This window comes from Elaeis guineensis, chromosome 11 (genome assembly GCF_000442705.2).
Source record: "Elaeis guineensis isolate ETL-2024a chromosome 11, EG11, whole genome shotgun sequence".
Classification (NCBI taxonomy): domain Eukaryota; kingdom Viridiplantae; phylum Streptophyta; class Magnoliopsida; order Arecales; family Arecaceae; genus Elaeis; species Elaeis guineensis.
The window spans coordinates 123,566,930-123,593,648 of record NC_026003.2 but is presented as its reverse complement, the minus strand read 5'-3'; the positions used below and the strand labels follow the sequence as shown (position 1 = coordinate 123,593,648).

General features: G+C 37.7%; 1 protein-coding gene across 1 annotated transcript; it reads right to left on the bottom strand.

The window, feature by feature from the left end:
• Positions 1-4,333: 4,333 nt before the first annotated feature.
• LOC105054534 (protein transport protein SEC23 E) lies at positions 4,334-25,071 on the bottom strand. The gene is made up of 12 exons (XM_010936070.4): positions 24,098-25,071; positions 23,751-23,924; positions 17,365-17,526; positions 12,979-13,121; positions 10,617-10,692; positions 10,345-10,517; positions 10,163-10,244; positions 8,245-8,322; positions 7,616-7,777; positions 7,245-7,508; positions 5,251-5,355; positions 4,334-4,856 (listed from the first exon to the last, which is right to left on the bottom strand). Exons 1-12 carry the CDS (start codon positions 24,878-24,880, stop codon positions 4,710-4,712), a joined length of 2,349 nt encoding a protein of 782 aa, XP_010934372.2. The 5' UTR covers positions 24,881-25,071; the 3' UTR covers positions 4,334-4,709.
• Between the last annotated feature and the right edge of the window lie 1,648 nt (positions 25,072-26,719).

The window sequence follows — 26,719 nt, the reverse complement described above, 5'->3', positions numbered from 1 at the left end:
ACTATATTTACTATGAAAGCAGAGTATGTAGCTTATATGAGACTTCCTTACAAGCTATATAGTTGTTGAATTTTATCACAGAATTTAAAGTTATTGACTTTATTAAGCAGACCAATAAAGATATACTGTGATAATAATTCTATAATAAGATTCTCCTACATTACAAAGAGTGCAAGCACCATCAGGTATATTGGTGTTAAATACTTGCTCTTCATAAGAGAATAAAGGATACAGTGTCTGTAGAACATATTATATAGAGCTAATAATATTTGTAGATCTACTGACTAAAGGATTCATTTTCAAAATTTTGAGGGATCATATGGATCATATAGATATAATTTATTATATAATATGTATTAGACATTATATATAAAGTTATCACATTGGGTTTTATAATAAATTCAGTTTATTTTATTTTACGCTGATCAGCTATTTACCATATGATATAAAGATGATCAAGGAATAGGCATAAATTTTTTAAAATATAGATCCACGTGAGTTTTTCAATTTTCAGATCCAAAAAAATTTTTATTAAAGATTTTAAAATATTTTAAATAATTAAAATGAAGATGCTTGTGTTAGGCTGAGCTAAGTGGAAGAATATTGAAATTTATTAGATTAAATTCCATCCAGATGTGGCCCACACTAGCACAAATCAGGATTTGTTTTGGTTGGTTTTAATTCATCTAGACTCCGACTAAAGATAAGTCTTCAATAAATTGAGGATACACTTGATGGTTGTCATGATAAAGTTAACATCTAAACAACCATTGTGGATAACGTCCATCTTTCAGTCTTTGCGACTGATTCAGATACTGCCTCTGATGGATGAGGTATGTTATAAAAGATACCCCTACGAACTTGATCTCCAACTCACTTGAGAGCTTGTGAGGTCTTTCTCATCGAAACTTCTTAGAGTTGGGATTAGAAAGTCAATGTGCTATTCGACGACAACGAGAGCACATGAGGCTTGGTTCTCTTCTGGTCGTAGGTCACAGATGATTATAGGCTGTTATTACAAGCTAATTCAATGGGCTAATAGAAAAGATCCTAGATAGCATCAATGGCTTCATCTTCTTGAAAGTCCTATTATCTCGTAAAGTTCTTATATAATGTTCTATATGATCTGTACTAGTATGGATAAATATCATAAAAAAATTTATCAACTTTTTCATGCACCGACTTATCCATGTTCTCGTATTTCTGTAGGTGGATAAATCATTTTTTTTGTAGACATCATTTATTTATTAAATGAGAGAAAGTTTTATCCAATCATTTTTTCATCGACTGAAAAAATAATCTTATTTATTTTATTCTTAATATACCCTTAACCCAATAATGATAATATAATAATATATTATACTATAATATAATATAATAATATTTATATATTATATATTATTATATATTATCATAATATAATATACTATATTATATTATATTATAATATAGTATAATATATTAATAGAATAGAATAGAATAGAATACTATAGAATATATAAAATAATATACTATATATTGTATTATATTATTATATATTATAATATATTATATCATACTATATTATTATATATAATAATATTTATATAATAAAAAATATTACAGAAAATATGAATAGATTTTAGCAACTTATCTAAAAAATTAGTAATGCGAAAGAATATGAATAATAAATTTTTGTGTCATTTTTTAATATATAAAAAAATATAAATAAATTATTTTTTATCCTGATATCATCTAAAAAATATTTATTCATAGATTTTTGGTTAAGTTTTTTTGTCCTCCAAACAATGAGTCCATATAACTATGAATTAATCATAGTGTTGAGGCTGTCCTCTGGGATTCAAGCTATAATCATTTGCTTATCTCTTGTTCTCATCCGCTCCGCAGGTGTCCTTTAATTTCCCATCTGTCAGTCTTCGTACCATGAGTTCCAAAAAGAGAAGGCATCGACGGTGGTCCGCTAACCACTTTACCTAGGGGCCTCCTATTCAGCAAACGACGAACCAATCTTATCATAAATGGCAGACAAATTTACGAGTTGTTCCATAAGATAATATATCTCAGCAACATGCCTCCGTTGATTTAGAAACGAGCTGCATTATTTATGGTTTTCGTGTCGCCCAAAGAAATATCCAGTGCAATACTACGTGCGTTCCAAAGAAACAACCATTGGAGGATGTCTTCCTCTTTTTATCGAAATATCCAGTGCAATACTACGTGCGTTCCAAAGAAACAACCATTGGAGGATGTCTTCCTCTTTTTATCGATCGGCTGTGGGATATGACCCACTCGATAGACCTGACTCCAGAGTCTAGCTGCCACCGTCTCGTAATGGATGGTCATTAAAAAACAAAAAAGAAAAAAGCGCTTCAGGGCACGACTTTGGCACCCAAACGAATTTTTTTTTTAAAAAAAAGTGGGAAGCGACGTGTCATGAAAGGATGAGTACCCTATGCCACAATCCCAACGTCATCGTGCTTCGGTTGAGCCCCCAAGCATTACTAAAATGGCAAAATATTCAAGATCATCGTACGATTAGTATGCTAGTGGATCATGTAAACGCCCAGTGCTGAACCACGAATGGGTCGCTTTTCAAACTTGTCATGATCGAAATATGCCCAAGGTCCTGTTCGAACCAAAAGAAACTTGCGCACCTCCTCCCTTACTTTTTCCCTTGGAAACGTGACCTAACATGTCTTTTTCTCTTGGTTACGTAGCTGTGGCCCGCACGTACTGTCGGGTTTTGGTCCTCCCTCGAGCCACGCCAACGGATTTGCTCGATGTTGCCATGGTCCCGCATCTACAAGTCCGACCTAATTTTTCCACTAGCCGGAACAATCACTGAAAATGAGAGCTACCATAAAATAACATCATCACCAAAATCTAGCACAGGATAACATCCCACGAAGATCGCAATAATTTCGAGGGTGAAAAAGTCTTTTTATCTAAAATTTAGAATAAATGACACAATGAATCATAAGAAATTTACTGTTCAAAAGTAATTTATTTTAAAAGTAATTACTAACACCGTCATAAAAGTAATTTACTGTTAGCGTCATCAGTTTCATTGCAACAGCACAGAATAACTGTCGTTATAGCATAACAATGGTCCGTATTTTAAATGCGATGGGAAAAAGGGGGTGTATCGGCCCTTGCTGCTGGCTGCTGCGGACCTGAAGAATGCAACCGCTTGTGCATGCTTTACACGCATGAACCGGCGTGGAAAGGGCATGTCCTCTAAAGGTACGATACGATTGATAAGCCCTGAACAAGTTGCTGTCGGAAGTAATAGTAGTCGTAGTAGTCGGTGATGGGATGGCGCATGGCATCATCGTGGTTCAAGAGATTGGTGGGTTCTTGGCAGGTAGGCTTATCTCTCAGGCCGGGGTTGGGTGGTGGATGGGGTTGCTGCTTATGAAATCAAGTAGTGGGGAAACGGCAGCGGAAACAATTCTTGGGTTTATTCTTTTGAAACCCAAGAATTGTCCCAGTGTCCCCTCACACAATCCCAAAATCTGACAACAAGGAGCAAAGGCTTCTCAGCTTGCTTACCGCATCCATTTTAAGATAAAGTAGATACTTATAAAAGCTAGCACATTATAAATATCTTATACTACCTCTCCCCACCTATCCACTCTATATGGAAATAATTTATTTATATGAAAAGATAGAACAATTTTGATTTCTTTTTTTCCCTTCTAATTTATTCCATTTGAACTATCTAATCCAGATTCTTTTCTCCTGAGAGTAAATGTAACTTTATGAAACGGGAACTCTTATAATTCCAGCAAATGTGTGCGTGTAGCATACCTACCAAATCGGTCACTACAGTCATGCCCATCTCGTTGCTGCAACGAACTGCCTCAAGAGACATTATAAGAAGACACCTTTCTCGGGTGTTGATTTCGTAGATCACACCCGCATGACACAACTATGCAACGCCTTTGCATTGCAGGGGACCAGTTGTTTATGCCGCAAAGCTAAACTAGTAATTCAAACACATGCTTGCTGCTCCATGTCCATGGATGACCTTACACGTTCTAATTTATTGACACCATTGTTTAGGCAACTATAAATCTCTACCCCCTCATCTCAATCATATACTGATGATGCATCCTATCTGTAGCCAGGCTACAGAAAAATTCAGAGTTCCAGATGGTAAAAAGCATCCAGAATCAGAAGGATACCCGGAAGAAGATGACAACATTGAGTTGATATAGTCATTGGGTGTCCGCTACCAGTCATCTGGATTTGATCCCACCCTCGTCCTGATTTTGACTAGGCTTTCTCCAACCAGAGAGAGAGAGAGAGAGAGAGAGGATGGGAGCAAATGTTACAGGGAAAAAAATGTATGACCTCTCTCTAAAATTCCAGCCTGAAGTATCACTACTCGGATCCATATACAAAATCCTTTAATATCAAACTTACAAACTGAGATAATGAGTCGCTCAAACCATCCCTAAACTAAGTATATCAAAACAGCCAGCTCTCTGATATCTTTGTTCCTGTAAGCTGAATTCGTCATCCAGCATCAAAAAGATTTGATGCACAATTATTTGTCAGTGAGAAGACTGGCTTCATATTGACAATATATGAGGACCAGTGTTGAAGAATGCTGGGGAAACAGTGAATAGCTCACACCTAGGAACAACCTCAACCCAAACAAGATAACCAGGTAACAAATTGAGAAAGGATTTGCATACATGTTCTCATGACTGAACAGCCAGCCTCTGAAGATGTTCACAGAATACTTGAAGGCTGACATCATCTGTGAAAATGACATCAGAGCCGGGAGCCACCTCATGCACAGAGTTATATGTAGCTGATGGGTTCAACTTTGCCAACAAAAATCTTGCCTGCAGAAAATACAATTACAAGTAGGACAATCAGCAGCAAGGCCAAGCCTGGTAGCTCCCTTACAGAACAGAATAAGGATGTAATAACAATTTGTAGGTGACAATTCATCAGACCCCCTAACACATTTCATACCATTTCAAAAATATCAGTATACTTAACACCAAGAAACAATTTATTTGTGTTTTTATTTCTGAAATACTGCTTCAACCCCAAAGTTAAGGATTACTGAAGTCAAAGGAAGACTAATTATAAGACAAGTCCATCAATTTAAGTGTTAGATAATGATACGTCCTGGAGATAGCATGGAAGGAATCATTGAGTATTGCATGACAAGTTAATATCAATGGTCGCATTAAAAGAGTAGACCAAATTTTTGTAAAAAAAATGGTTGACCTGGGAGCCATGTTGATCGCAAATGACCAATCTGGGAACAGGAAAACGATCTCTGATTATCATCTGCGCATCATCTTGAGGAGCTTGTAATAGTTGAGCAAAGGCCTGTTAATCACACAACAATATACAAGAACATTATCCCTAAAAACTCACTTGACAACAGCTAGTTTACCGATCTTTAAAAGAGAACTTGACAGCCTCTCAAATTCTAGCATTTCGTAAAAATTGCGTATAGAATTGTCTGAAACAAGAGCAGAATACACACACACACACACACATATATATATATATATAGTTCTCAAAGGAAAGCTGATGCTTCATGATTTATCTATTAAGTAGACATCCACTTTTATGGGTCAACATGTAAACTATATATGTAAAATGATTCACTGGAAAAGAAAGAAGAAAGTGAGGACCCGGATATCCAAACATATATAGTTAAAATTTAGGAAGAGTAGTGTGACCACTCCCCTGATAAGCATGCGTGGAAACTTGGCAGAATATATTTATATAATGCATGAGTTGTCTGCAGTAGTACAGACCACTTTCAAAGATAAAAGCACATATAACAACCAAATCAAAAATGTGATTAATGGATCTAATAAGATATAACTAGTGAAAAAACACCAACAGACAGCATAAACAATATCCAGCCAATTTATACTTTATGTTAGCTACCAGCTTCATTTTTCACTATTCCTTCTGAACAGGATCGAGTGATCAACCACCATGAAGAGTTTAATTACAATTAAGTACATTTTGCTATAGGGATATAAAGGAGTTAAAATTCTAGGAAAGCAAAACATCAACTATTAATGACCTATTTCAGTATTCCCTCTAGATAGAATTAACAACCATTTTAAGTTCAAACATGATGAAACACATCATATTTTTAAATGACCAAGTGAGATATCTTGTAGTAGATAAAACTGATAACAAGGTGAACAAAAGTATAGAGAAGAGATTAAAAATACACCAATATGACAGATGGCTAAAACATAGACATGTCTGTTGTCAACTCAGTAGTAGGCAGGATCAGCTTCTTCCCTAACGCAATCCTTCTTTCTAACAATTTGCAATAATTATTTGTAAACACAGAATGGATCATGTGAGACCTTGGGGACCAAAGATGCACCAAAGTTTCCACACTCACTAAACCAAGTGCATCTTTGACCATCCAACCTGTTGACAAAGACGAAATTGACAAGTTGCCAATAAAGGCTCTGTCAAGCAAAGACAACTTTCAAGGCCTGGGGTTTTATTTGGGAACCTTGCCAGAAGCATAGCTTGGGTAAATTCAAAGGCAATATTAAGCGTGTGATACAGCTTGTATTATGTGTTGTCAGGGAGACAGGAAAGCAAGAGGTGATAAGAATATGGCAGCTCAAGCTACCAGCTGATGATTATGGTGCAAAAATGAATGCCTGAATTTTGTGAACAAAAATGTAGTCTTATGGAGAACATTAATGGATGGTTTTCCAGGGAAATACTAGGTTATGGGCTGTCTATATGGGAGAACGGTAATGGATGGTTTTCTAGGGAAATATTAGGTTATGGGCTATCTATATGGTGTAGTTAGAGTTAGGGTCTGACTAGAAGACTATGAGAAGTCTATTCTATTTCTTTGTTTTGGTTTCTTTAACTGCAAGGTCAACCACTTGATCGGAGTATACGTGAAGTGGGTCTTGAGATTTGTTGATTTATGCACAGTTCTAATACCTGATTTTTGTGATTAGATTGACAGTGGTACAGCCAGTGATTCTCAAAGAAACCATTAAATCAACAAAATTAAGATGTAAGATTCCACGACAACTGCTGAAGTTCAACATCTCTAACATGATAAAAGGCAGCCAAGAATTGACAAATGGTGACCATGAAGAAAAATTTAACACCATGCAACGTCCAAGTAATCCAATTTTAACTAAAATGAGATACATATACACCAGAATTCAAGTATACTAGAGTACACAAAATCGTAACCACCACCTAGTTACCTGATGCTCTGGCTGATTTTGATAGCCCATGTTGCGCCATTGAGCAATCGTCATACCATGAAAAATAACAACACTAAAATATGCATCAAGCAATAGTATACGGTCCACCAATATAGACGCTACATCCAACAACGCAGGAGCAGGAGGTGAATTAAAGGAATATGAAAGCAGTGAAGGCTGAATCATGACAACAGAATTGGTAATGCTCTCTCGATTCAACAACATCCGGAAATATGCAGTCTCATCTGGACTATTGTTAAAAACCTGCAGCAGGAAAGTCTGAACTTCAAGAAAATTGCATTAAGCAATTCTCAAAGTTTATAGTAATTTTTATCTAACAAAAAAGTTCATAGTAATTTACACTATTTCACCTGTACGAACTGCGAGCGCCGAAGATTAAACATAAATTGTGGAAATATTGAGAAATTTGGATGCAATGTAAAGGAAGCAGGATCATCTTTTCGATAGTCACCAAATCGTGAGCAAAGGCGGATGAGGGATCTGTCCAACCATCGTGTTGCATCAAACTCTTCCTGGAAAGACGGATAAATCACAATCACTACATAAGACCTTTATCATTTGAAGAGGGCCAAGCACAAGTGATCTTTAATAGAAACCCAAGGATCATAACAAACAATTTAATATTTTGTTCACCATACAAACTAGGACCAATCTATTCTAGTTTCACAAGCTATACATGGACATAAGGTAATAAAGTTCTAAGCCGATAAATGTAGATATACAAAACACTATGTGAACAAATCTAGAATATCAGATCATAACTTCATGAACAAAATGTTGCAGACATTAGGTAAATATAGAACATTTGTGGATGCACCCAAATTGTTGCTGATAATAAAGATCTCAAATTAAAATATAAAAAATAAATTTTACAAGCACAAAAACTGAAGTTGATTTATTGGGAAGTGTAATAAAGATCTCAAATTAAAATATAAAAAATAAATTTTACAAACATAGTTATGTGAGATCCGTAGCTCACCTCCATCTCCATCTTCAAGGATATATATCTTGCTAAAACAACAGCTGCAGTTTCCTGATCAAACCCTTCAACCAATTCCTGCACATGCAGCAATTTTTCACAGCAGTCATGTAATCAAGAATGTAATATGCATTTCAATATGTAGAAAGATATATTTGGGTAACAGAGAAGCCTATTTTTGATAGACATGTAAAGAATTTTTAGCATACTAGCTGAGAAGTAAATCAACAATCACATAACCTTGAAAACTTGGGTATCATTTACTTGTTCCAGTCTTGAAGAACTTCCTAAAAACCTCTTTCCAACATTACACACTCACCCAAGCAACAAATTTACTTCTATTATATGCATGCTGATCCATGTACAAGTTTGATCATCATGTTAAACAATGTTTTAGATCCTATGAGATGGAGGTGTCCCGATTTCTTCATGAAATAAGATGTGCCGCTGTCCTGTCCCATCTCGATAGCGATCTCAATCATGCGTCCCTATAGATATTCTCTATCTCTCTCCCCTTCTTTTCTTTCTTTCTTTCCTTCTTTTCTTTCTTTTCTTCTACCTTCTTTTATTATCCTTTCCTTTCTTTTTTCCTTTTTCTTCTTCTTTCTCTCTCCTTTCTTCCTTCTTTCTTTCTTTTTCTTCTCCCTCCCTTTCTTTCATTTTTCTTCTCCTCCTTTTCTCACATTTTTTCTTTTCTTCATCTTTTCTTCCTTTCCTCTTTCTTCTTCTCCCCCTATATGGATGGGTTTCAAAATCCCAACTTCATCCAAGTCACATTTTCTCATAGGAACAGGATAGGATTTCCAAGATGCCCCCTATCCTGCTAGGATGTAAAACCTTGATGTTAAAGATACAGTACATTAACAAATTAAAAAAAATATGGCCCAAAAAACATATCCTAGAGAGCACTAAACCAAACTCTCCATTGCTTAAGACTGTTACTAAATTAAATTTGCAAGGCGGAGGATTGAAATTCAGCAACATCTCCAAGAAAGGCTGGGAAACAAGAGTAAAAATGATGCAAATAAAAACTAAGACAACCTCTTCCTAAGGTGGCTTGCACCGTGAAACATGACCAGCATTAATTTTGTTTCTTCAACTTTCATTGTGAGAAACTTATGTAAGACTACAAGTGAGCCCAGGCTGATATAATGTAAGTCCACTTCAGGCCAGGCTTAAGCTAAGGAAAATCAGGCTCAGGGTTAAACCGCATGTAGATAGAAAGACACAAGTGATTCCAGGGAAAGGATTGTGCTGCCCTTGGCGCAGATGTGACCCCAGCCACAAATCCAAAACTGAATATATGTATATGCCACATATACACTGACAGAACACTTATAATTTATGCTAACTACCCTCCTCTCTGTTCCCTTCTCTCTGATGCAAATAAATACAGCAGTAAATCAGAAAATAAAAGAGAGCATGTTAATTGATACTCTCATTAGACAATCAATAATAACCCCTCTTGTTCGTCTCCTCTCCTCTTGACCCTTATCTTTGTCTTGCTGTTGCAATGTCCTCATGGTCCACTACTGGGGCCCTCCCACATGAAAGATTCACCCCGTCCTCATCCACATGCCAAGCTCCAGCAGCCATGTCTCCAAGGCCAGTCCTCACCAACATGTTACCCACTGTCTTAGACCTCATTAGGCCACAACCTCCATAATTGATCCACCTAGTGCTACTTTAATTAGATATGCTTGTAGATCCATTAGTCTGTACATACAAGATCAAAGCATTCATCAATACGGAAATCAAGCAGATCATATGATGGTAAAAAAGCACAGACAAGAACAAGCTCTACAGTATATATTAAGTGAGGGTTGCATAAACTTTGAAACAAGACTCAATAATCATGGATTTTCTGATGTACAGTCAGAGAAATATAATGAACATATAATAAAATGTCATGACTAACCTCTGTATTAGCAGAACCATCCACCCATCTTCTAGTGACAGTTGTAACTCGTAGCCTCATTTGACCTTCAGGATTCTGATAGCTGCAGGAAAATGATCATTATATCTTTGACTGATATCATTCACTGTGACAATAGAAGACTACATAAAGGAAAAGATGTCCCGAAGGAAGTTGCACCATACTTCGTCAAAAACTGTATGTATAATTGTGGGTTTGTAGTTCCTGGTTGGCTTGATCGTTCACTTGGCGATATATCAAAGAAGGCGGTCAAACAAGTACTCCTATCAAGACCACACATCCTCCATGAAGTTGTGTTTCCCTGGCCTATGACTGTATCAGCACAAACAGCTCCTTTCTGCAAGTATCATGACAGTCAGCAGTATTGATTAGACAACAGAAAACATAAAGCCTATAACAATATCATCCAGTAGCACTGAGACTTAAATTGGACAACCTTTTCCAAAGATGCACACGGTCCGACAACTCCCTGAATTTTGATGTCCTTGGAACAATTGATCTCAAGTGTACCGCTGGAACAAAAAAGTAACATTCAGCATTAATACATATATGCAACCATCATAGTATGTGTACACAAGCAATAGAGTCACCCAGCTAACCAACGATTAAGAAAAATGGTACGAAAACAGAAGCCATAGTGCTGAAAACAAGTGATGCTTTCCATGCAGAATATAGTCAGGTACAACAATAATGCTAGCACAACAAATTACTGAGAATGCTGATTACTGGTAAGATTTTGCATGAATATCGAACAAAAATGTAAACTATGTGCTTCACTTAGCCTTTTGCTGGTTTTTAGATATCTATTCATAAGAGAATATGAATAGGTATCAGCATTGTCGTTCCAGCCATAATATGTACCAAAAAATGAGTTAAATCCTTTCCATAATCCATATCAGGATGCCCGATAAGTCCTACTATTATCTCAAGAGGGCAAGTGTCTGATTGTGCACTGTTGAATAATAATAAAAAACTATTTATTTTATCAAGAAAGAAAAAAAGGAAAACAAAAACCAAATAAAAGATTCATCAATCCAGGGCTTATCGCCTTTGAGAGCACTATAGCATACTAAATTACTGGATTTTTTTCAAATAACACTACTGAAAAATCAGATCTTATTGAAGAAAGCTAGAAAGGATTTCCATAGAAAGTAGAATAAGGCTTCACTGCACAATCGATTTGCTCTGCGAGAAAGTTGTCGGTGTTACCTAGACACTTCACATAGGCACCAAGTGTCTAAGTATCCTTAAGTATCAGAGAGGACAACCTCCAAAAAAGCTATGCATAGGGGCATGACATATACAGAGACATACATGTGTATATAGTGTATGTATTTGTGTGTATCTATTTCTACCTAGGTTCATCGTCTTGGTACTGGACCCCATACAGCTACCATCCTATTACAGTATCGGTATACAGTTGGTAAGGTACAAGATAGCATACCAAATGTCGATACAGTATGAGACATCATACTAATACCATATGGTATGCCCCATACTGGATGGTACGGAGTGGTACAACAAACCTTAAACTATGTACATATGTATGTAGCGTGTTTATATTTTTTTATGCTTAATCCAAAAAAGGAGAACCTATGAATCATAGACAAAAATGCGAAACTTCAAATTATAGATGCTATTTATAAAAAAAAAATAATGGTGTAGCCACAAGTTTACAAGTTTTTTAATTTATTTTTTAGGTTCATTTAAGATGTGCTGAGATACTCAAAATGATAATCAACTGCAATATATTTATATTTTGCTTAAAGCATTCATATAACTATGATAACTTATATTAAAAGTATCATGATACTTCGTTTATAGTGTCCATATAATCTTGATAACTTTATAATTAGAAATATAAGGAACTTCTTCAAGTGTCCAGAAAAATGTAGAACATTTCACTTGAAGTGTCCCAAAAAAAAATTTAAGGATACTTCACTGAAGGTGTATAGCATTTAAAACTAAGAGTATCCTGCATGACACTCCAAAAGAGTACCAAGTGTCGGACACTTTTTGCTAACATCATCAGGATACTTCAAAGTGGAGTGTCCAGCCATGTCATGTCGTATTCTACCACCCAAATGTCCAAAAGTACCAACACTTCCATACAGCTTAAAAATGGAGTATCCCAATAACATAGAAAGTCAAAGTATAGGTGAATAAAAAAGCATTGGCATAATAGTCAACGAGCATAGACAAGAACAATAACATAATATATTTAACACCTTTCAGGCACATAAATTGTTAAAACTCTAAGAGAGAGTATAAAGAATGAATGAATTATAAGAAGGTTTGAGGGTCACAAATAGAGGATAACCAATGCTGATATGTGCAAGCACGAGATTGCATTGATTAGGTCATACACATATAGGTGATGGGAATAGACAAAAGACAACTCGGAGAGAGGTGGCAAGCGAGAATTTATAGAGCAAGTTTTGTCTGCATCACTATTTTTCGAGGACAAACGACTAGACAATATACACCAAAGATTCAAATCTGAAGGATCAATATTGCATCGATCACCAGCGAGTATGGTATGATCCTCAATATAGAGGGGATATGCCTCGATACAAATGAGCAAAAAAATTTAAAAGGTACAGGGTGTATAGGGCACAACAGAGGCCTGGGCCACCGACACTAAAAGGATGATATTTTATGCTTATGCGTGTGGAGTGAATTTTACAATCTTCATGCCCAGTATATATAATCATTTCAAATTAATTTCCATTACATAGAGCTAGGAAAGACTGGTATCCAACTAACATATCACTGGTAGGCCATGCAGCAAAACTCACTTAAAAGAAAGACCAAGAGATTGTTCACCATCCTCAAAAATTCGCTTGAAAGAGTCTTTAAAGACTGAGTGTCCAAAACTTTCAGCCAAAACAACAAGACCACCTGTTCTTTCAACAACAACTTTCATTTCTGCAACCCCAACCTGGAAATAAATATGATGGTACCAGAGCACATAAGATAAGCGTTATCTTTATTTATTTAGAAAAGCATTGAAATAAATCAAGAGCAGCAATTACTTTCACATGAACGAATTTTAGTAGAAGGAGAAGATTACCAATCACATCTCTCAATAAGTGTGTGTGCGGCCATGCTTGTCTGATAATCATAAGATAAGAGGGACTCACTATATGTGTCATCAAATTGATCTAGCAGTTTCAAACATTTAGAGACACATTCCAATTAAGCACTTGCATGCTTACACCGATGTAATCTTCAACCTACGCTACAATACCAATCTCAAACAAAAATAAGAGGTGAAGAATGTAAAGTTTCATATTTTCCGGTTGCCACTGCATGGAGTATTCTTTACTTCCTCAAAGCTAGATTTTTCACTAGACTTATGTATTCAAAGTTCCATACTGTTTTGCAATTATATGTGCCCCATAAAAAATTTCTTCAATCTGGTGAAAATCATCTATCCTACTTATAATTTCCCTGCTACATTTCCTGGACATATTGATATAAATATAAGAAATGTCAGAATTTCAAAGTGAGTTCAATAGAAGTGACATACTAAAGGGTAAGTTCCAATTTCAAACAATTGACATGATCAAGGGAGGCTCAAGGAAATGAGAAAAGTCACATGGCATGCTATTATCAACTAAGGTCAGGCATGGTTAATCAAACAATTATATGCACATGGTCACAGTTAAAACAGCATGAATAGTTTGGACATGATTCTTACAATTCCTACAACTAACTTCTAAATATTTTAAGCAAGTTACTCTTGAAACTTCTTAAAACTGTGAGTAAAATATATAATAGATTTACATGACTTAGTTGACTTATGTACATCCGAACATCCAAAAATGGGTCCCCTTGCATTAATACATACATATATACATACTCATATGTACTTACACATGCATACATGCGGTACTTATGCATGCATGCACATGCATGCGCACACACGCGCACATATAGAAAGAGAGAGAGAGAATAATCTTGGGCATTCTGGGGCCACTCATTCCAGCTAGTAAATAGGCAGGTTTCGGCACAGATTTCCAGTACATGAGGTTGGGCAGGTCTAGAAATCAAGGACCAGACCACTTTTCAGGTTGGGTCTGAATTGATCAAAATTTACCTTGGCCTGCTCAGCCCAGCCAAAAAAATCTTACAATGTATCATATAAATCATAATATATACTGTAAAACCCTTAAAACTCCTTCATGACCATTCAGTATTTTCCCAATTTCCCTTCTATTTGCTCCATCATTTTCCCTCTCTATCCACTTCACCTCTTTCTTCCAGCTCCTTCTCCCTCCCGTCCTCTTCTTGTCCAACCTCTGTCTTCCTCCCCTCTCACTTCCACCAAGCCCCCCTCCAAAAAAGAAAAAGAAAAGGAAAAGGAAAAACAAGAGAGAGAAGGGGGGGAGGGAGGAGAACCCATGCAAAAATGTTACCATGCCAGAACACCAAAGAGATGGGTTGATTGGGTTGAGCTCAGCCTCGGTCACCTAGGCATGAAGTTTAATCACCAAGCCATACTTAGGCTTTCAAAACTAGGTCCAAGGTTGGGTTACACATAGCTTGGACCAGCCCAATGGTGCTCGATCTTGCTTGTAGCCTGGCCTGTCCATTGCCCAAGCCTCATTGGAAAAATCCATTAATAAGACAGGACAATCATGTCACAATGGCACGATCTCTTTTTGCTAGCAATTTCCATCATTATGTGGAAAGGCATACTGTAGTTCATTTTATAAGAAAGATTTTCCAAATCAAACTTTTACAAAAGTTCCGGTACCCTCAATAAAATGATAAGCCTCAATGCAGACACAGACATTATCAGCCAAGATTGGCCCATAAAAAGCATGATGATCCATAAATTTAGAAATCTAAACTCTTAACTACATTTCCTCAGCAAAGACTTGGATACAATCTTGCATGGTTCAGCCAACTAGCTAGAAGGCCTTTCTAACTTCCCATAACTGTTGCATCCTCCCTTCATGACATGAAAAAGATAAATACTAAATCTATGCCCCAACATATAGTAGAGCATGACAAGCATTCTTCAACCCCACAGAATTCTTCATCATATGCCACAACCTCCAACTAAATCTACAAAGAAACCCATGGCCTACATGCTCTCCTTCTTCACATCAAGTACCAGTACCACTATACATGGTTCGCCGAATTGACCTGAACCGGATGGTTCGAGGCGTGCCAAATCATACTAGCGGCTAACTAGTGCGGTTTGGGCATCTGATTCAGAATGCTAACAAAAACAGAGTGAGAGAGAAAGAAAAAGAAGACAGAAAGGAGGCGAGGGAAAGAGAGAGGAAGGCCAATGGTGGTCGGGTGGCTGTCGGAGGGCCACCGAGACTCTGAATCTCTGCGGTCCTCCACAAAAGAAATTGAGAATAGAGAGAGAGGAGAAAAAAGGGGAAAGGAGGGAGGCGGCAGGGAGGCCGCCCCAAAACCCTCTGCGACTGTCGTGGGTTCGAAACAGGGGCAAAATCCTGTTTCGTCGGATTTTTTAAAAAATCCGATACACAGTAAAGCTGGCAATGGATTTGCAATGTGAGGTTTTAGGCCATCCGACGGCCTCCTCGCCACCTTTCACTCCCTCCTCTCCCCTTCGTTTCCCTTTCTCTATCTCTCACTTCTTAGTTTCTCTCACAAAGGACCGCAAAGCTTGGGAGGCCTCAGCGGCCTCTACCGTCCTCCGATGGCCATCGCAGACGTCTCTGTCGGCCTCCCGTTCCTTCCCTCCCTTCCCCTTCTCTCTTTTCTCCCTGGCTCATCCTCCATTTCTGTGTCGATTCGAACCCGATATGATCCGGTACAAAAGCATACTAACTCATACCGCCGACCGGCCGGCATAGGATCTGGTTTCAAGTCAGCGATCCTTACCACCATCCTTAGTTAATCATTGAATTCTTCTTCTAAGTTTCAATTTCTACTCCCGGCAAAAAGGATATGAATTTTCCATATCTAGCCTTTACATTCTTTTGATTCCAACAAACTAGAAAACAAAATTTCTTGTTTTTTCTTTTTTTTTTTTTTGAGGAAAACAAACTAGAAGACAAAATTGTCACCCATTATGTTGCTCATCTTTAAATCCACCTATTACTAATGTCAACTCCTCTTGGACTATTACATCTATAACTGACCATTTTATGGAAAGCTGATACATATATCCTTCTTTAACTAAATCAATTTGAACCTTCATGTCCATGCCATAATTCCCTTTTTTCTCTTCCACAATCCTAGATAGGGCAGCAAATGGATTGGATTGACGCACTTCCAATTTGGAAAAAGCCCAAAATAATCCGGTCCAATTTGAACCTGAGTTATTCAAAGAAGGCTTGGTTTGAAAAATATGACCCGCTTTTAACATGGATTAGACTTAGATCACTAAGTATCTCAAACCAATCATAAATTAATAGACAATGAATTCACAATCCTCTTGAATTTAAGAAATTATTTTTAAATATAATGTAGATAGTACTTATTTCGTGCGGTTAATTATACTTTATATATGGTTGTCAATCAAATATTATATGGAAAAAGTTGTTAATAATGTCCAAATATTGTTAATTGATATTTTATTTTATGTTTATGATATAATTAGATAAACAAATTGTACTATGGTTTGCATGGTAATATCCTTGACCTGTTCTGATCTGAAACAAAATGGATCAATATTTTTTTTAAAAAAAAAGCATAAATCCAATCTGATTCAACTTAAACAGGCATAAGTTTGGGTAGGGTTCAATTTGTTGATCTGATTTCAATATGGATTGTATTTGTGTTGTATCCAATGTCGATCCAACCTAACCCACTTGCAGCCTAATCCTTGAAATTTCACAAGTTATTTGTATAATTTTCACCTATAAAATAGACCATTGATCATGCATAGTGTTAAATGAAATTGCATTATGATGCCACCTTCGGCAGTTCAACCAAAAAATAAATGCCTAAGCACTCATTGTCAATCACAATTTAGCAGCTTTTTGTTAGCTAACTTGTTCACCATCAGTAAGTACAATCAAGACTCTGATTCAACCTTAGATTTTCTACCATTAGACACTGTTTTAAGTTAATATGACATATCCCTATATTCCTATAACATATAACTGACAGTCATATTCATCACAGAACCAAATTCATCAAAGAAAATGTACAGGAAAATAACTGCTGAAAGAACCAAAGGTTACACAAACCTGATCAAGTGCAGAAGCGAAAAGGTCCAAGACATGGCCCTGGTTAACCAGCTGTTTGGCGAGACTATCATAAAATTTAATAGCTTTGTGGAAATGTGAAGCTGCATCTTTGTCAAGATCTTTATGTGAACGCACTGGCTCTGACAAATCTTTTGACACAATCTGCAAATTAAAAATAAATTAAGCACCAAATATTATAACAGATTACACAATAACAACATAAAAAAATATATATCTGAGGTAAGGAAAAAAACGTTCTTTTAACAAAATATCTTAAAAACTCATGCATGTTTGCGTCAGACATATACAACAGGCCTTCTTGTCTAGCATCTTTGGATGTAGAAATATACACTTGGTAAAGAAACCACGTGAATATGTTATAGCACAGCTCATCCACTCAAATATCTGCTAAACTCTAACGTACATGAGGGAACTCTAACGTATATGAGGGATCCACCTCAAGTAAGAAGGTGAAAAAAACAAGTCCATCATGATATTGAACTAACTGAGCTTCAATCAATCTGAAACTGAGTACGTATGCTTGTAATATGAAGGCATCGTTTCTTAAACTCTAAGAGAACAGCATTGTAGTTTTAATCTTTCAACAGATAATTAATACAAATCAAACAGTTAAACAGAACCAAAAATCTGACCAAATTTGGCCCTAGCATGAACTAAACTATAAAATGAATGAAATAAAACATAAAGAACCCGAAGAACTTGAAAACTGATGTTGTCTGGACACCAACAAGAGACTTGGATGCAAATATGCCGCCAAATATCTGATTTAGCAAGAGGAAAAGAATAAGATACATTAATACAAAGGTCAAATTTTCAACTTTGCAACTTTGAAGATTTTACATGAAACAACAAAGTGTTCTTTAAATGTTAATTTATTTGTGATTGATTAATTTACAATGACATGTCTAAGTTTAAATACTCCAATAACTGACTCTCATGTGTATGGAGATGTGTATGCGAATAATGTAGTGGATCTTCCATAAATGTTGAAAAATGGCCACAAGATATACCTTCGGTCCAATTCCAATCTTCAAAATCTACAGTAACAAATTTGATAAGTCCAAAGTGGCAAATGGGTATCCAACAAGCCAATAAATATTAACATAGATTCTTCAACATGGACACCATAATTTGCTTTAACACCTACTGCTGCTAAAAACTTGTGATGGTTGCTCAAGTGCATAGGCCAACTAACTTATGTAAATCAGGTAGATATTGGGAAAAAATGAGCAGATTTGTATTCCATCAAATGTGTTTTTGCAAGGGGCACAACCTTGATTTTGTTCCTGACTCCCTATATAACTAAATTTAGAAACCATAAAGGGGTAAAGAATGACTCAAAATCTGAGATTTAGTTTTTGCATTATCTAGATTTTAATATTGTTCACATGACAGTTTGGCTAGTAATCATACATCAGTCCTTAATGACTGAAAATAACAAACAAATTTATCTATATTTTTTGGAAGCATACTAAGAAAAAAGAGAGAAATGTAACAATAGTGTCATATTTTTAGACCAGGCAAAGGTAGATCAAAACATGGAATTTACTGCACAAGAGAGGAAAAACAGTGCTTCAAAGTACAGTTCGTGCGACTGCACATGAAGATGCAGCCTGGTGAGTACCACACTGGGGCTGGACCACAAGTAATCAGGCCCTTGCGAACTGCCTTATGTGGCACAACCAAAAATGAATTGTGATGGTTATGAATGATAAGTCATTTCATGAGGTAGAGGGTTTTTCTGAGAATTAGTAGCTTAAATACACATCTTGTTTCCGTAGCCACGTGCTTCAAACTTAGTTATAAGACTTGCATCCTTGTTGCTTTTTTTTTTTTTGTTTGATAATTCACAAATCTTTTTGTTGCATTGTTGTATCTGAAATTTGAGTATAGTTTGCAGGGAAACATTATTATTCTCTAGGTTAAAATGTCATATTATAGTAAAACAAGCTCACAAATAGGTTCACATGTGCACACTTTAATCTTCTTTTCTTTCTGATAGTTTGCTTATTTGTTATGAATTTTGACTTATTTTAATCTAACTTTATGAGATCTATTTATTTTAAAATACTAGAATACCAACTTCACAGGTGCCCACATATGCATGCATATACTGTATATGCACTATGTGGTACCTCGACTGCCCACATACCACACCTGCATTTTGAAACATTGAGAAAAATAGGAATAAAACTGATTAAATTTAAATTTTAATAACTCTCTACAATCTCTTAAGGATTGCATTCCCAACACGTACAATTAGAATAACAAAAATCCCTGATTAGTCTAAGTCTCTAAGACATTAAAGAAAGCAAACTAACCATGACCAAGAAACAAAATTATAATTAATGAAAGCAAGCCATCAAAACTTAGTTTGGAATAACTGATTTAATGCATCGAATTTACACATCACAGATCATCTTAAAATCATGTATTATAAAGTCGAAACAAGTACCTCGTTCTCAAGTTATAGTTTATGCAATTTCTGGCTATTATTAGATCTAAAAAATCGATTCACAAAAGGACTAACTTATCCAAATCTAAAGCACACCGTTTTGCTTCTGCTATGTAGATCGCATACAAAAATCCTGTTGGTGAACACAACTTTCATCACATACCATTGACTTGCCACAACCAAATGATCAAGACCAAATTTGGGTTAAAAGACAGCTGCTTCATCACTAATCCATCATTGGACAAGATATTGGATCCTTAAAACATGGTAACATGTATATACCATATATGGTAGCCACCTGTTAGTCAAATTCATCAATCTTTTTTTAGCAATTGGTCTTGCAAAAAGATGCAATTCATTCAGACAATCTATGCCTAGATCCTCAACAATATTAGAACCTCCACAATACGTGCCATTCTGCATGCAAGCCTTCCATGATTATTTGTTAGATTGTTGTTTGATGCATCTTGCCACTAAACTCAAGACATGTAAATCTTCGAGTTGTTCTTTGACAATCTAATTTTAGCATTCGTTCACCACGTATGTCCTGAGTAGGCCATCAAATGGGGCTTGATTCAAATAGTCCTTAAGGTTGGCACTAACTTATAGCACAATACAATTGCTAGTCGACCTACTTTCGCAGTCTGGACTACAGGTCACATGTGCAAATCCAACCCAACCCGCCCAGTCCGATCTTGGGCATTCAAGTCAAGCACAACAAGCCACTAGCTCAAAAAAACCAACCCTTGATTAGGATAAGGGTCGGACTAAGGCTAAGGGTCGCACTAAGGCTAAGCCAAAATATAAAGGCTTAGCCCTAACCATTCATAAAATATAAATATTAATATTTTTATAACTTATATTTATATAAAATATTCCCCCCCCCACCTTAACTCTACTCCTAAACCCCCCTGACCTCCTACTCTCCTTTCTTCCTCCCTCACCACCCAGTACCATCCCAATTTTTCGTTGAATAGGTTGTTTTGCATCCAAACACTCAGGGAAGTGGTTTTCCTATCCCATCTTAGTCCATACCCTACCTTGGTTTTGTCTCAACACTAAGGATGGTGCCTTGTTCCAATGCTCAGGATGGTTGGCAGGACATCCCACAAGGATTTAAGACCTTGCTATCCACCCCTTCTGCCCCTCTCTCCCTCCCTCCAGTCACAGCCACCATTATTGGAAACCAATCCCAACCATATCATTCTTTCTCTCTCCTTCCAATCCCCCTCAATTCCTCCACATTCCTTAACCCCTTGTTTCTCCCTTCTCTTCAATGCTCAATCATGGCCACCATACCCAACATATCCTCTTACACCTTCCCCCTCTATTTTGCTACCATAATGGATGAGGATTTCTCGAGCTAGTGAGGTCATACTTGGATGTGGGACTTTATATCTGGGTTGAGGTCCACCTTAAACTTGAGAAACTAGGCCCAAAAGCCAGCTAGGCCAAGCTCGGGCCAGCCAAAACTTTGTTGATATGATGTCTTGGCTTGGCTTGGCACAACCAATGCACAAGTCCAGTCATCCTCTTCTTACGATATCAAGCATGTCTTGTGACTAAAGACCAAAAATAATTCAAAGAGAAATCACTAAAACTCATGCTCCAAACTAAGAATTCTACAAACTTAATGCCAAGTAACATACTTTAGATTGGCACTTATTAAATGTATCTGCACATGATATTAATTTTTTTTTTTTAAAAGATCCTGAAAAAAAAATGAGGCAAATGATGGATTGGATTGGACAATCAATCATAAGGGCAATCTTCAAGCCCGCACATACCTTGATCGAAGCATGAAATCCATCATGCATGAGGGGGCAAAGGAGAGGGTTATTAATTAGCTTTTCATAGGTCATCTTCAATCTCATTGGATGGCCTCATCCCTACTTTTATGAACCAGTATAATCCTAAAAAAATCTCACTTATACTAGCATTTGTCAACCATAACAATCTGAATTTGTAAACTAAAGTTATGAGTAGAGAAATAATAAATGGAATATATCTTTCAAGATCTGCTGAATCATGCTGAATAGGCTAGTTCAAGGTGTACCGAATCAAACCAGTCGGTTACCGGCAAGGTTCATCCCATCAGTTCAGAACATATAATTTTTTTTGTAAATTTTGAATTGAAGTCGGTAAATGATTTGCCGACTTCACTCAGTAAAAAGTCGGCAAACTATTTGTCGACTTCAATTCGAAATCTTCAAAAAAAAAAAAAAAAGGCATCCATATTTCGAAACAAAATAAGGACAACCTCCAGTTGATGAGAACTTTCGAGCCCCCTATCTCCTCTCTCTCTCCCTCCCTCCCTCCCTCTCTTTTTCTTTCACACCTTCTCTCTCTTTCCCTTCCTCTCCGGCTCTTCTTGTGACGGTACCTCCAGAACAGCACAACACGGATCTGTATCATGCCAAATAGTCACAGGCTGCTACACCTCCAGTACCGGCTCGGCGAACCTTGGACTATCTTTCATCTCCCATCACAACACATGCACCATGGTAAACTTGGTACAACCAATCATATTTTGTGCTTCTAGCATATCCATGATGGATGTCAAATTGTATACTGGAAAGCTAAAAATTGATCTTAAGTCTTAATATATGAACCCGAAAAGTTATTAGTATAACTAGATCCAAAATAAACAAACTGAATTATAAACTAAGGCCACCTAAACTATCACTTTAATTTGTCCGAATGACCTAACCCTTTATATATAAAGGCCATGATTTCATATGATTTAATAAAAATACTGCTCTGATTACAACCAAAAAAAAAGTGTGAAACTAGCCATCTACATTATGAAAATCCATAAAATCTCTAATATAAATACTTCAAAGAAAATAACATTAAGAATAACTCCACAAACTTGTAATCCACACAGAGGTCCTTCGTAACCTATCCACCTAAGAATTGTGTCAAAATAATAATATCTGATTCTGATGTACATGTAGTATAACATTTCATCCATGGCACTACTTGTTGGGCCAAAGTGGCAAACTTAGGAAGCATTAAAATCCTAAGAAGAAGAAAAGGTTCTCTCGACCCATGAAACAAAAACTAATTTCCATTGATCACCATTAAGTAAAGCACAGATCTCCATCTCACATCCACATGCATAATATTGTAATTCACAGTGATAAATCATTAGAGTTTTGTACCATATGGACAACTATCTCATTAAAGGTCAAGCCATGCATCTCTTCTATATTGCAACATGCAAGTTGTAAAGTACTACAAAGGCCCGATACAGTGGAAGATTTTTATAAAAAATGCTGCAAGATATAAACCTAACATAAAAATCCTACCATCAATTATGAGCAAGATACAACACTAACCTAAGAAATTGACATCAGAGCTGAGCAGTGAACTTTAACCAATCCTGCTGACCATTTTATTCACAATATCATGAAAGAAGGATTTAAAGAGAAGAAGAAGAAGAGGGGCAGGGGAGGGGGGGTGGTGGAATCCCTATCTGGGCAGCATTATGAATGCCCAATGTGCTGAGCAGTTTGACTATTTCATTAGAGCATGATATTCCATTGCATTTGGCTGCAAGACACCGTACCATCATCCCAAAATGTATGGGCATATTTGGAGCTTACCTCCAGAACTTGCCTCCTTCATGAGAGTGATCGAGTAAAGATACTGACTGGAAATGTTTTCATCGACTAAAATCCTAAAATAAAAAGCCTAAAAGACTTGAGACAGCACAACTGATGCAAGGTCTTCAAAATTTTGTTCCAATTCCATGACTTCTAGCGTTAGAGGTGGAAAGTATCGAAAAAGAAGTAGCTTAAGCATGTTGCACTTATCCCGAGCTCCAATTAACACTTGGGCAAGTCAAGGACAAATTTGGACGTTGAAAATCAAGAATAAATTGCGTCAACAAACTAGGAACAATTACCATTCCAGGGCCCTCGGTACAAGGCCCGCCGACCAAAGCTATGATGCGAGCCCCAGTACCGGGCATGCATGCTCCCAATAAGCCAGCTGCAACACTGAAAGCAACCCCCGTGCAACGCAGAGCCCGGTTTCCAGCTTCCACAGGCCACTGATCCGTCTGCAGCTCATCTAACAACTGTAATAAAAGGCACAAACCAATCTTTTTCTAAGAAAAACAATTGTTTACGGAAAATAAATAAAAAGATTGCCCGCAAGACATTTCCTGGGGTGGGCAAACCCAACATAGAGAGATCAACAGCCACACAACAGTCAATTTTGGTGGGAAGGGAGGTAAAAGAAGAATCTTACCGCATTAAGAGTGTATTCACAATCGGAGGCCGGGAGCAGGAACCTATTGACAGACCCGGAAGGAAGCAATCCGTTGGCTTCGAGCCTCGCCTTGGGGTACCCAGGGGCCCCTGCAGTACCGGCGCGAAGACCGGCGGCGGAGAGGCCAAGCTGATCCAGGATTTGCTCCTTGGAGATCTCCTTGGTGCCGCGGAAGACGTAAATCTTGGACAGATCGGAGAAGCCGAGCTCGTACAGGTGGACCTGGGTGCCGAAAGTAACGAAGCCGACGAGGGCGTGGTCGGGGAGGAGGCCGATGGCGCGGCGCATGGCGGACTTGACGAATCCCATCTCCTCCTCGATAAGGCAGGTGTCGAGAACGAAGAGGAAGACTGGTGGCGGGACGGCGGCTGCGGCAGCGTCGAGGGGCGGGGGGGCGTACTCGACGGTAGTGCACTGCGGATAGAGCTCGCCGGGGACGTTGGTCTCGCTCATGGCGGCGTAGTGCGGGGGAAATTGGTTGCGGGAGAAGCAGAGGGGGCAGATCCAGATTTTGGCAGCGAAGTCGACGCGGGCGAAGGGGTTGAGGACCGCGGCGCAGGGGGGTTTGCACCGAAGTGGAGCGTAGGGGAGGACGAGGAGGGAGGGAGATGCCCGGATCGGGGCGATGGACGCCGCCACGGGGATCACGCACTTGCTCGCCTCCACCTTCGATCGCGGCCAAGCGTTCCACGTCATACGGACGCCGTCGGGGTCCACCGGCGCCGCCGCTCCTACGCCAACCCCGGCCAGGTCCGCCGCCATCGTTGCGGTGGTGGTGGTGGTGGATCGATCTCGGGTGATCGCTCCGGCGGCCGCCCCGGTTATGGCGGGGAGGGAAGGGGGCGGTGGAGAATTGGGTTGTGGGAACTCTCGGGTGGGCCGCGGGATTTTGTTGTGGTAACTCTCGGGTGGGCCGCGGGGGATTTTATTTGGATCCAGGTCGGAGTTGTCCACCCTTGCAGACTATAACGGAGACCTGATTCTCTTCTCTCGATTGAGAATAGAAGAGCAACTGTTTTGCAGAGGAAAGAATCAAACAATTATAGACGTAAAGAAAGGAGTTACAGAAGTGAGGCAAACTGTTTTACAAAAAAAAGTAAAGCTACTGTTTTACAAGAAAAGGCAAAACCAACGGAAGCCCGATGAAGCCGAATTTTGTGTCAATGACGTGATTCATGATGACGTGTAAGTGGCGGAACCAAAAGGAATCCTGAGGAGGTCGGCTTGTTGTAGCCTTGAATCCGTTAGTACTGTCGTTAGTTCTCAAGTGAGTCGGAATCTGAGATGCGGAGAATCCAAAGTATCATAAGAATTCTGCGAGATGCATCAACTGTTATACCATTACCGCCGAATAATTCCCGAATTAACAGGTGACGTGCCCTTTTGGGATAAAATATGCCTGCTCAGAAGCAAATCGGACAAGGAATACTGACAATTGTTAGCATAGATTATGATCGATTCATGAATGGATTCAGGCTGATTTAAAAAAATATATGAATCATAAATTAATTGTGATATTTATCGGTTATTAGCAACATTCTTTTAGTTAATTTATTCTCTTGTTCTGTTATACTTATTTCACAATCCTAAACTTGTAAAAATATTACAATGATGTTTTTCAGAAAAAAGATGTTACAGTAATAATACATTCGATATCTGTTGATTTTGTAACAATTTTTTATCCAAATTTTGTATGGACATTTGGTAATTTCTTTTGATTTTCTTTTTGAATTTGTATCCAAGCTGCTTCACAATCTGAGAGGATCCATGAAAGAGGGATGGAGAGGAGGCGATTAACTCCATTTGTTGTCCGCGGAGTGAAAGGATGGGACGTGAGTCGAAATTACATCATGCATAATAGGATTTGGATATTATTTATTTTTGCACTTTCCAAGGCCCCTCGCCTCTTTCAGTGAAAAACCTTTCTCTCCACATCATAAACCCTATCTACGATCTCTACGGTATAGTGAGCTGCTCCAAGTTTTGCCAATCTTTTCTCCTCAAGTGCACTCATAAAAAAAGACAGTAGAATTATAGATATCCGATATTAACCTTTTTTTTGATAAAAAGCAAACTTCATTTATATAAAGAGAGCTACATAACGGAGTTTAATACAAACAGAAAGACAAACCAATACAGATCTAAAAGCTGAGGTTTTACATGATAACATCATAAAAACAACATCCAAAAGTGGTGGAACCTTGGAATATAAGAGGTACCTAAGGAAACAGTCATCCAGAGCCCCCAGATTTCCTGAGGTTTGTGCAGCAACAGTAATAAGCTGAGACCATAAAAACATGAAGTAATTTTATTACTGTGCAGCGATGTCTTGACAGTAAACCAAAAAATATTGAACTGTTTTCCCGAAGAAAAGCTATCATATTTAGTTAGTCAGTGGGTAGGTTGAAAGAGAATGATCTTAGCTCGAATAAAGTATTGATAATCCGCAGAATAGTCCTGAACCCTGAGCTGGAAACGATACCAAGAACCAGTTCTCCCCTAAATGTTATAATAAGGAGAGATGCCATTGGTTATAGATTCATAGATAGCATAACCTGAAGGAACCATTAGTGTTCCAAATACAATTATCATAATCAGTTT